This window comes from Musca domestica, unplaced genomic scaffold (assembly GCF_030504385.1).
Source record: "Musca domestica strain aabys unplaced genomic scaffold, Musca_domestica.polishedcontigs.V.1.1 14, whole genome shotgun sequence".
NCBI classification, from domain to species: domain Eukaryota; kingdom Metazoa; phylum Arthropoda; class Insecta; order Diptera; family Muscidae; genus Musca; species Musca domestica.
In genome coordinates this window covers 17,696,590-17,708,880 of record NW_026712192.1, presented here as the reverse complement: position 1 = coordinate 17,708,880, position 12,291 = coordinate 17,696,590, and the positions used below count along the sequence as shown (strand labels likewise).

General features: G+C 34.1%; 1 protein-coding gene and 1 pseudogene across 1 annotated transcript; one reads left to right on the top strand and one right to left on the bottom strand.

The window, feature by feature from the left end:
• The window catches only part of LOC131801133 (uncharacterized), a 191,628-nt pseudogene that overhangs the window by 155,383 nt on the left and 23,954 nt on the right, over nucleotides 1-12,291 (top strand).
• Nucleotides 5,238-9,152, bottom strand: LOC131801134 (uncharacterized). The gene is made up of 2 exons (XM_059119243.1): nucleotides 8,416-9,152; nucleotides 5,238-6,305 (listed from the first exon to the last, which is right to left on the bottom strand). Exons 1-2 carry the CDS (start codon nucleotides 9,140-9,142, stop codon nucleotides 6,295-6,297), a joined length of 738 nt encoding a protein of 245 aa, XP_058975226.1. The 5' UTR covers nucleotides 9,143-9,152; the 3' UTR covers nucleotides 5,238-6,294.

The window sequence follows — 12,291 nt, the reverse complement described above, 5'->3', positions numbered from 1 at the left end:
TTTAAATATGCTTCTTTCTAGAAAAAAATTCAAAAATTTTTGTTTTTGAAAACTTTTCTAAGAATTCTGAATCTATTTTTCTTCCATTTTGCCAATCATTAAAAAATTAACAAAAGATTTACCAACGGTCCAAAGTCAAACTGATTACCACTTTTAATTATTTTTACACATTGTCCGGCGGCAGCTCGTGTCAAATCTGATCTGCAATAATAATTGCTATAAATATTAACTTGAGATGTCAACAGCAACAACAACATAATCTACTTAAACATTTATCAGAAATATTGTGACAACTTGCTGACATTTAACAAGATTAAGCCATACTTCATTATACATCTGTTCTGGGTCTGAGGGAGTTCATGCGAACTCTCTCCGCTCACATATACATACATACATTCATCCATATGAATGTACGTATGCATATGGTGTGTTTGTAAATATAAATATTAAAGGCACTACACTACTATATTTCATTTGGACTCATTGAATGGCTTTTTGTCAAAACTGCTAGAAACCAACAAAGAGCATGACTTAGCAAGAGAAAAACAAAATAGAAAACAACAACGACAAAATCGAAAATTTAATCTTATACTTCATACTGTCATTTTCCGTTGATACAGAGTAGAGAAAGTCATTTCATGCAACATTGTTAAAATGGAAGCGTCATGGTGGTTGAACTCAGAGTTGCAGTTTAATTTAAAAAGTTTGTTCAATAGCGGGAGGTTTCAATTCTCTTCAGCAAAAAAAAAAAAAAAAAAAAAATGGGAAAAGAAAATAACTATTTTATAGATGAGATTTTATTGTGTGTGTGTGTGTCATGGTCCGTCCGTCCGTCCGTTAGTTTGAAATGTTCATGTAATTCAAAGTAAATGACCAATAGCTAGCTAAGGCAGGGAGGGACAAATCAAAATAGCTGAGTTTTCAAAAAAAGGAAAATGGATTTAAAACTTTGAAATCAGTTTAACAACAACGTCTAATTGAAAAGCTTTGGGTTTGGATAATATTTTTTTAACAAAAAAAAAAAAGATTTTCAATATCCGGATATATAGCATCATTTATACTTATCTATATTAATAAAAGAGTAAAGTAATGCACTGAATGACTTAAGGATTTATCAACGCTCAGGCGAAACGGCTGAAGCTAGAATCTTGATATTTTGGGTAAAGGTCATTCTTGGTCCGAACGGCTCAGATACGGCTGGGCTTTTGGAAAATCGTACTAGAATGGCACTAAAAGCTATTAAATGTGGCACCCTTTATAATTGAGGAAGTAGTTAAAATCTTAAATTTTAAATTTGGGTCACTGATGGAGTGTACAGGGTGAGATAAAAAACTGCAACAAAGTCAAACGCCATAATTTTTACATTTTTTTAAATTTTATTGAATGAAACAAAACATTTCGGAAATAGGATAAAATTTTAGAATACGTTTAGATTTATTCGACAGACAGGCGGACAAGCTAGATCGAATCCAAATGTCCTGAAACGGATTTGGTCTAAAAAACCTAGGGGCTAAAACCGTTATTTCGAAGAGGCACGTTTTGCTCGTATCAAATTATATGTGTATACCCTGTCTAGTTAATGGCTTAGGGTAAAAAACATAAAATTTGGAATAGGAACCAAGGTCGATGTAAGGAGGTCGTTTTGGGGGTGTGTACTCATGTATGCGAAAAGTACTAAATGGTTCTAAATTTGCACAATTTTGATTTGGGTGAACCGATGGAGCTTGAATTCTGAAATTTTAAAATAAGATTACTATTGAGATTGAGGAAGTTCGTATTTATATGTACTAAATGATACTAAATTTGGTACCAATGGAGTTGGAATCCCAAAATTTAAATTAAATTTAAAATGTAATTAAATATTGATGAACCTGTAGAATTAGAATCCTGAAATTTGAAAACAAGATTACTATTGCATTGTATGCCTGAGGTATGTAGGTGGATGTGGAAAGTCGTACTTATGTGTACTAAATGGTACTAAATTTGATACAATTTATATTTTGGAGAACTAATAAAGTTGGAATCCTGAAATTTGAAAATAAAATTTCTATTAGACTACTAACTTTGATACAATTTGGATTTGGAGCTGGTACCCTTAACAATTGGAAATATTTACTGAGTATTACTATGGGAGTCTAAGATTGGGATATGTAGGTATTTTTGGAAAATTGTACTTAAGTGTGCTAAATGGTACTAAATTTTGGTACATTGTGGATTTGGGTAAACCAATAGAGCTGGTATCCTGAAAATTGGAAATAAGATTGCTCTCGCAGTGTACGATTGGCGTATGTAGGTAGTTTTGGAAATTTGAACTTATATGTGCTAAAATGTACAAAATAGAGTACAATTTGTATACGGGCAAACCAACAGGGATAGGACCCTAAATTTCGGAATTGGGATTACCGTGAGAGTGTAGAATTGGGGAGAATGTAGGAATAGGGCTGAAATATGATATACATATCGCTGTTAGCGACTGTGGTTAAGATATGGAGGTGGCTTCGGAAATGTGTACTATTAAGGTACGAAAAGTACAAAGTAGTACTAAATTTTGTATTGTGTGAAGGGATTGGGCTTACATCCCGAAATCTGATATTGTGGTCTCTGTTGGTGTCTGGAATTGAGATATAAAAGTGGTTTGGGAATTGCGTATTATGTTTGTACCAAAAATAAGATTGAATCTGAAATCCTGAAATTTGATATTAAGGTTACGACTGGTATCTGATGTTGAGATGTGGACATTTGTTTTGTTCGAGAAGTACAAATTTTACTTAATTTGGCATTGGGTGAATGTATAGAGCCGGAATCCCGAATTTTGATATTGAGATCGCTGTTAGTATATGATGGTGGTTTACACATGTAACGGCGTTTTGAAAGTTTTCATCACAAAGTAACCTAAAGGCAAGTTTTTTATTTTCTTTAAAATTGGATCAAATTTAGCTATAACAACGAAATATATCCGTTCACATAATACCAAATGATGCCATTTTAAAAATTTAGAACCAATTTAGAACTTTTCGTAACCTTAAAGTTCGAATTTCTTAAAAGCCTTTGGTATATCTATCCGCCCTCCATCTGTAACTATAATTTCATTTTGCGAATTCTAGCTCATTTGTACAATACACGTTATTCAATTTTTAATACATATTAGTATTTTTCGTACCCTTTTAGTATCCAGCCTTATCACACGCCTATGCACCAAGACTGAACCACGTGCAAAATTTCTAGCTTCAGCCATTTCGTCGATCAGTTAGTTATATCACTACACTTTTATTTTATTATTCCTAATATTCCGTTTAAAGGATTCACAATAAAAAAAGACCCATTTGGTGACTCGCTTGAAGGTTTACTTCTTTGACCAACATAATCTTAGTATTGTTATCGGCAATATTTCCGAAGACACCATACCGATTCCAAGTAATCCTTATCCAAAAATGTATGTGGAATATGAAAGAGGGAGGAAATTGGCCCCCATATATATAGATGACTTTGCGATGTAGACTTTCAAAATGTCAATACAAAGCTCATTTATTTTGGCCCTTCTTTTATAATCTTCTGAGTTTTCACTGTAATTTTTTGTTTGGTGTTGCACAGTGTTATCGTCGTTAATACCTTATTTTACCCCTTCATATGACATTACTAGACTCTCAATACAAATTTATTGCAGTTTCAATTAATTCCCCCATCATTCACTTTGACTGACAATCAACCAACAAGCATGTAATAACTTGTAATTCAATCAACCGCTTATCCTGTGTATCCATTACATAACCACTTAATTCCCTATTGCGATTTTCAGCCAAAAATGTTTGAAGTTAATAAAGGAAGCGATTTTCTTGAAGATAAATGAGTTTGAATGCCATGCCTCCAACGTTGACGCATTTCCGTGTTATCTAACGATTTCACCTAATCTTCATTGATTCCTTCAGTCATGTGTGTGTGTGTGTGTCATTAAATCTTCTTACCAGGAAATATAATAGCATTTAGACATTAATGTTTGTACAACGGAATAAACAAATGTGTATGGAGGAGTATGAGGGTGTATGAGGGAGTGTATGTGCCATTAAACAGAAACTGTAGGAACACAATTTGTCATTTATCACTGAAAGTAACTAAGGTAATGGCTTGATAAAAAACATAGGACTGTATGAATGTAAACAAATATTAAAACCATAAATTAAACAAAGGAAACAAATAAAAAATGTTCCATGCATGTTTCTCCAAAATGAAACTGTTGTACAGAATTAAATACAAATAATAGTCAAAATGTCGCACACTTATTTAAAATTTTTTTTTTACTATTTCAATAAAAACAATTTCAATAATTTCAAAAATATATAAATATTATAAAAAAATAAGTAAAAACCAGTAAAGAAAGTCTTAAAGTCGGGCGGGGCCGACTTTATGATACCCTACACCACTTTGCTAATTTAGTAGAGCTCCACATAACAATTAAAAGTTTTTATGGGAGAATTCAATCATACACGCTATGATTATAATGATAATTTAAAGTTCAAAGGACTAAACATGCCGAAGCATTTGTATCTTTTAAATTCGGACTTGTATTGACCATTTGGTGCACAATTAATTTGAAATCGGATAAATATATATATGGGAGCTATATCCAAATCTGAACCGATCTTGATAAAATTTGGCAAAGATATTTCTGAGCTGTATTTGATATATTTCCCTGAATATCGTTGTTACGGAGTGCATATTACAGTTGTGGGTAACAAATATAACAAATCGGATGAATAATATATATGGAGGCTATAGCTATATCTGAACCGATCTTCACCAAATTTGACATACTAGCTTCTAGACTCAATTCGGTCGTATGTGCCAAATTCCATCCCATTTGGACAAATATTAGACGTTTGGTGCACAATAAATGGTAAATCGGTCGAAGTTATATATGGGAGCTATATCCAAATCTGAACCGATCTCGATAAAATTTAGCAAATGTATTTCTGAGCTGTATTTGATATATATCCCTAAATATTGTTGTTGCAGAGTGCATATTACGGCGGCGTTGGACAAAAATAACAAATCGGATGAACAATATATATGGGAGCTATAGCTATATCTGAACCGATTTCGATCAAATTTGGCATACATATTTTCAGGCCATACAATTCGGGCTGATATTACACGTTTGGTGCACAATAAAAGGCAAATCGGACGAAGATATATATGTGTAATGTCTTTCAAATAGACAAAAATAATAACACAACCGTTGCGATCAAAGTCCAAAATGTAATGTGTTTATTTTCTGTTTACAAAAGAGAATAGGGTTCAACAATCACTACTGTTACACTCATTAGTAGTGATTGAGTGATATTTAATAAACAACGAATGAGAGGGAATGGAAGAATGTAAGAGTACTAAACAGTAATATTACAGTAGGCTCTGCATACAAGTACTATATAGTAATATTACAGTAGGCTCTGCATACAATACAAAATACAGTATATACTTGATATATGCAATACTCTATATGCTCCTCCTAAAGCTGTTTCATACATATTAAAATTCAAATATTTAATTCAAAATAATTTTACAATATGGATATTTACATAAATTTTTTTTAGTTTTTTTTAACGACTTTTCCTCCTGCTCGAGGTCTGAGATTTCTTGTGGTTTGTGAAGTATCTTCAGTTATTGATGGAGGTGTGACTATAGCATTGTTGTCGTTGTTGTTGGATGGAATCGTGATGTCGTTGGACAGCTGTTGTACAGAACTGCCTCGGATTTGGTCTAAATGACGTTTGATGTTGTTATTATTGTGACTTAATGTACACGAGTAAGATTGAGGTCCGAGTTGTTGTGTGATTGTAGCTTGTGTCCAACTGGGTTTATTGGGATTTCGGTAATCTCGAACCATAACCTTTTGACCTTCATGGAAAGTTGCATTGCGTTTTCCTTTATGATGTATTATGTTTTTCTCTTGCGAAAGCTTTAATTTTTCTTTTATGGTAGGAGGTTTAAGATTGCTGAATCGGGTCTTGAGCTCTCTCCCGAAAAATATTTTTGCCGGTGACTCACCAGTACTGCAGTGGATCATATTTCGATAGTCCATTAAGAATCGGCATAAAATCTGATCAATATTGGCGTCTCTGTTACCATCCAAATTTGCATAGATAGATTTTTTAAGCGTTTTGACAAAATTTTCGGCTTGCCCATTTGTGGATGGATGTCCGGGTGCAGTTAAACTGTGCTTAATTCCATTTAAGGATAAAAATGTCTGAAATTCAGATGATGTGAACTGTGACCCATTGTCACTAACTAGGGTATCCACTAATCCATACCTGCAAAATAGTTCTCTTAGTTTTCTTATTGTAAAAGAAGATGTTATGTCCTTTGTCTTAAAAACTTCGACAAATTTAGAATAAGAATCGATAACAACCAAAAAATGAAAGTTTTTAATTGGACCAGCAAAATCAACGTGAATACGTTTCCATACTGAACCACAGGGCTCCCATGGTATCAAAATTCCTTTCTCAGGACTAGGCTGTAATTTTTGACACGGTACACAGTTTTTTATGAGACTTTCTATATCTTTATCAATACCAGGCCACCATACATACGACCTAGCCAATGCTTTTGTTTTGACTATTCCTAAATGTGAGGAATGCAAAGCTTCCAAAATTTTGGATTTTAATTTTTGAGGAATAACTGTTCTGTATCCCCATAGAACGCAACCATATTCTACAGTTAATTCAATGTATTTTTCTCGAAATGTGGAAAAAATAGGATCTTTTAAATTTACAAGTGTACCATCCAAAATACTTGCTGCTACCTTCGATAAAATCGGGTCTCTTCGGGTTTCTCTGCAGATATCTTTGAAGTCCACTGGAAAATCTCTTTGTGATTCAATAAAATTTATATATGAACTTTCACTATGATTACTTTCAAAGTTTATATGAGGTAATCTGGAAATAGAATCAGCTTCATTTTTACATCCTTTTACATACTCAATGGTATAATTAAAACCAGAAAGGATCAAGGCCCAACGTTGCATCCTCGCTGACGCCATTATTGGCAAGCCTTTGTTACTTCCAAAAATTGTTAACAGTGGACGATGATCAGTCTTCAAAATAAATCTATTTCCAATCAAATATTGTTTAAGCTTTGTAACACAAAACACGATAGCAAGAGCTTCTTTTTCCAAAGTGCTATAATTTTTCTCACTCTTGGTTAAAGCTCGTGAAACAAATGAAATGGGTTTAGAAACATCAGAAAATTTATGTGATAGAACACCAGCAACAGCATTGTTCGACGCATCCGTTGTCAAAATCAAAGGCAATTTAGGGTTAAAATGCACCAGGACCTGATCGGACGTAACTTCACGTTTAATTCTGTCATAAGCCTTTTGACATTTATCAGACCAAACGAACGAAACATCCTTACTCAACAAATTATATAGCGGAGACATAATATCAGCAAAATCGTTGATGAATTTTGAATAATAATTCGCCATACCAACAAAAGCTCGTACTTCGGATATATTTCTTGGAATAGGCGCAGACATAATGCTTGAAATTCTTTCATCATTCTTAGTCAATCCATTTCTGTTAATATTAAATCCTAAGTAGGAAATCTCGTTTTGAAAAAATTTTGACTTCTTCACGTTAAGTTTTAATCCCGAAGACTGTAGCTTCTCTAATACACGCCTTAATGTCGAAATATGTTCACTCAAATTCTTTCCAGTAACGGTTATGTCGTCCTGATAAACCACAACACACGGAATATCTCTTAACAAATTCTCAATAGTCTTTTGAAAAATTGCTGCCGCTGTTTTCACACCAAAGGGTAAACGTTTAACTTTTAAGGTTCCAATATGAGTAGTCCACGCACACAAAAGTTGAGAATCGTCATCTAGAACAAGCTGATTATAAGCATTTGAAAGATCTAGTTTGGTGAAAACTTCACCACCTTCCAACGAAGCAAAAATTTCATCAATCCTAGGTAGAGGATACTTGAAATCAACCAAAAACTTGTTCAATGTGACCTTATAATCACCACAAATCCTCAAATCACCATTGGGTTTTAAAATAGGAACAAGGGGAGTACCCCAATCCGAATTATCTATGGGTTCCAAGACGTCAGAGGCAATTAATTGACGTAAATGTTTTTCAACTCGTTCTTTCCAAGCTAGTGGCAATGGCCTTGGTTTGCAAAATATTGGTACTGCGTCACTAACAACTTGTAGGGAAATTGTGCATCCACTAAACTTTCCCAATTTACCATCAAAAACTCCATTGAATTCATTTTTCAACTGATTAACAATTGTCATATCAGAGACTTGAATGTTGTTAACTTGTAATAATTCAAAATTAAAAGCTCGTAAAAACGATCGACCAAGCAACGGAGGATTCTTCGTAACAACAACAACTACCACTACTGATTTGGTATTACCTTTATACGTTACACTTGCATCATATTCACCAGCTAACTTCAGCTTAACACCATTGTAATCTACATATGGCACTTTACACGATCTCAATTTTCTCTTAATTCCGTTCTCTTCCAAAAATGAAATCGGCAACAACGTACATGGTGCACCTGTATCACACACTGCCTTCAGTTCCACACCATCAACAACAACATCCAGAGAATACACATCACCATTTTCTTTCTCAGCCACACTAAAAATAGAATAATCGAAAACATTGTTATATTCATGAACATCACTCTCAACGTCATTAATTTCATTCGATACATAATTTACACTCTTTTTCCTACTATAGCAGACCGATGCCAAATGACCAATTTTTCCACACGAATGACATCTGCTCTCTTTATATTTGCAAGACTGAGAACTATGATTTCTCCAACCACAATGAGAACATGCATATTTCTTGCCACCGCCGCTCTTGCTGTCTCTGCTATTGTTGTTACGTTTGCTGCTGCTGCTGCTACCACCATCTCTATTACCACTGCCAGTGCTGCCTCTGCCACCACCACCATAGTGATTTTTTGCATATTTCTGACCGTTAACCAAATTTACAGTGCATTGACTTTTCTCCTCTGCCTTTGCCATATGCTTCGTTTCCAAAATCATAGCCTTTCTTAATGCACTTTGTACTGTTAGGGTTTCATCTTCTTCACACAATCGTTCAAAGATGAAATTTGGCAAACCCATAACAAATTGATTAAGTATAAATGCATCCAAGCTGACACCAAACTAACAATTGAGTGCTAATGTTTTTACACGAGCATACCATTCAGCCACCGACTCATTTTCAGCTTTGCTACACAAATGAAACTTCTTCCGCTCACTAAATACAATAGTTGGTGGGGTATATTGTGTATCTAAAATCTCACACAGCTTTTTATACGACACGGACACTGGAGACTCCGGACTGCATAAACTATGCAAAACTCTGTACGGCACAACACCAATTGATTTCAACAAAATTGACTTTTTGGTGTTCTCGTCCGAACAGTTAATTTCAAAAAAATGAATGTCCAATCTCTCCTTCCAAACGTTCCACGACTCCACATTAGGGTTGAATTCCGGCACATTCGACGATTGAAGCACTGTTACTGGAGCAACATTAAAACTTTGATTTGCAGCTTCTTCCATCTTAGGAGGCATTTACTTGTTGTTTTTGTTGTGTTTTTTTTTTTTATTATTATTATTAATTTCCACAAAATGGATTTATATGTATTTACATATATTTTTTTATGTGTATATACACTAACTTTTATTTTTTTTTTTTTTTATTTTTCCTCGTCGCCAATGTAATGTCTTTCAAATAGACAAAAATAATAACACAACCGTTGCGATCAAAGTCCAAAATGTAATGTGTTTATTTTCTGTTTACAAAAGAGAATAGGGTTCAACAATCACTACTGTTACACTCATTAGTAGTGATTGAGTGATATTTAATAAACAACGAATGAGAGGGAATGGAAGAATGTAAGAGTACTAAACAGTAATATTACAGTAGGCTCTGCATACAAGTACTATATAGTAATATTACAGTAGGCTCTGCATACAATACAAAATACAGTATATACTTGATATATGCAATACTCTATAATATGGGAGCTACAGACGGACAGACGGACGGACGGACGGACGGACGGACAGACGGACGGACGGACGGACAGACGGACGGACGGACATGCATAAATCGACACAGAATGTAATTCTATGCAGATCATCAAAAGGAACTATGGGTCTATCTCGTTTCCTTTTGCCTGTTACAAACAAATGCACAAAGACATAATACCCTGACCACCTTGTGGTGTAGGGTATAAAGATGAGGGTTCAGCTGAGCCGAACTTTGAATACCCTCCACCATTTGGAACGGATTTGGCAATTCTCAAAACAATAAAATCCGTTAAAATTCTGCTAAAATTTTAAAAATACCGAATGTAGCTATTATATTAGGGTCTATACGACGACATGGGCCTGCATAGGTAACATTTGTCATAAGCCATTACAATATTCAAATGCGAAACTTAAAAAAATCAAATATCGGAGGGTACGTTATAAGGGGGCTATACGAAAATGTGGACCTGCACAGACGATTTTCTGTCATAGGCTGTAGTATCCATTCATACTTTAAACATCAAATTTGAAACAATTCTTGTGAAAAATGTCCCTAAAGTCATTAAAATACCGAATATCGGGAGGTACCGTTATATGGGCTGTACGAAGATGTGGACCTGCACAGACAATTTTATGTATCCTTTACGAACTTTAAATACCAAATTTGAAACAATTCTGGTGAATAAATTCGCAAAAATCATCAAAATACCGAATATCGGGAGGAACCGTTATATGGGGCCTATACGAAAACGTGGACCTGCACAGACAATTTTCTGTATTAGGCTGTAGTATCCATTACGAACTTTAAACACCAAATTTGAAACAATTATGTTGAAAAATGTCCCTAAAATCATTAAAATACCGAATATCAGGAGGTACCGTTATATGGGCGCTTTACGAAGAGCTCGACCTGCACAGACAATTTTCTGTCTTAGGCTGTAGTATCGATTATGTTATAACCCAAACCAAAATGCCTTTCCAATGACTTGGCAATATATTCATATTACAATTATCGTATTCATATTACAATTATCGTACCATCTGTCATTTAGAAAAAAAGCCACACCCTTCTTGCAAATCACACAATCGATCGTATTTCAAATCATACGATCGAATCAAAAGACCAATAAATAATCATACGATGTATCTAGAATTAAAATAAACAATTATGTATATTGCACTCATTCACAAATAAAGATTTAGTTCTATTCCAGCAGCAAACTTTAATTGACGTGTTATTTTTTAACGCGAGTTTCGCCAAAGGGAGGAAACTCACTTTAGTTTTTAAAAAATATAATACTATTAAGAATGATTAAAATTGGCGCAGTCGGTAGGATTACCATGATCGTTTGGTAGTCCGTGAAACGAAATCCTACGTAAAAGGATAAGTCCTCCGGAAAGGGACAATAAACTTAGTGATTAAAGAAACATTTTAGTGAATAGTAAAAAAGAAACAAGTTAACAAAATTACGTTAAACAAGAAAACTAGGAAAAGTTAAAAGTGGACATCACATCCTAATAAGAGAGAAATAAATTTTTAAGATTAACAAATTGTTACAAATTTAAGAAAGCAAATAATTACAATATAAGAAATAATTACGAAACTTAAAAAGTGAAAGTGGTAAAACATTAGAGGAAAACTAAAAAACATTAAAAGACTTACAAATAGCCAAAAAATAGCAACGAAGTGAAATTTGGAACATTAATAAGATTATAAAAAAATTGAAACAAAATGAATAACGCAAATCAACCAGCCCTTAACCCAGCGCAAAACAACATACAATTACGTACGCTAGACATCAATGCCCTTACATATATTGAAAAATTAAGGGAATTTGATGGGAAGAAGGAAGACCTCACAACATTCATAACAAATGTAGATGACATAATTCCTACATTAATGTTATACAACGAACAAGCTCAAAGAATGTGTATGAACATCGTAAAATCAAAACTAACTGGAAACGCCAGAAGAGCAATGGAGGTTCATCCCCATTTGACCCTTTGGACTGACATAAAAGCGATGCTAAATACCAACTTTGGTGGCTTTGCCACTGTGGACCAATTATATCAGGAACTGAGAGCAGCGCAGTATAAAGGAGATACTATGGATTTCTACAACCACATCCAACACAAACTAGCAATTCTTAACCAAAAATGTGGTCAGGAGAATCGATTGGATGAAGTCGATAGGAATATCCAAACTGGTCTGAAGACTTTTATAACACGTC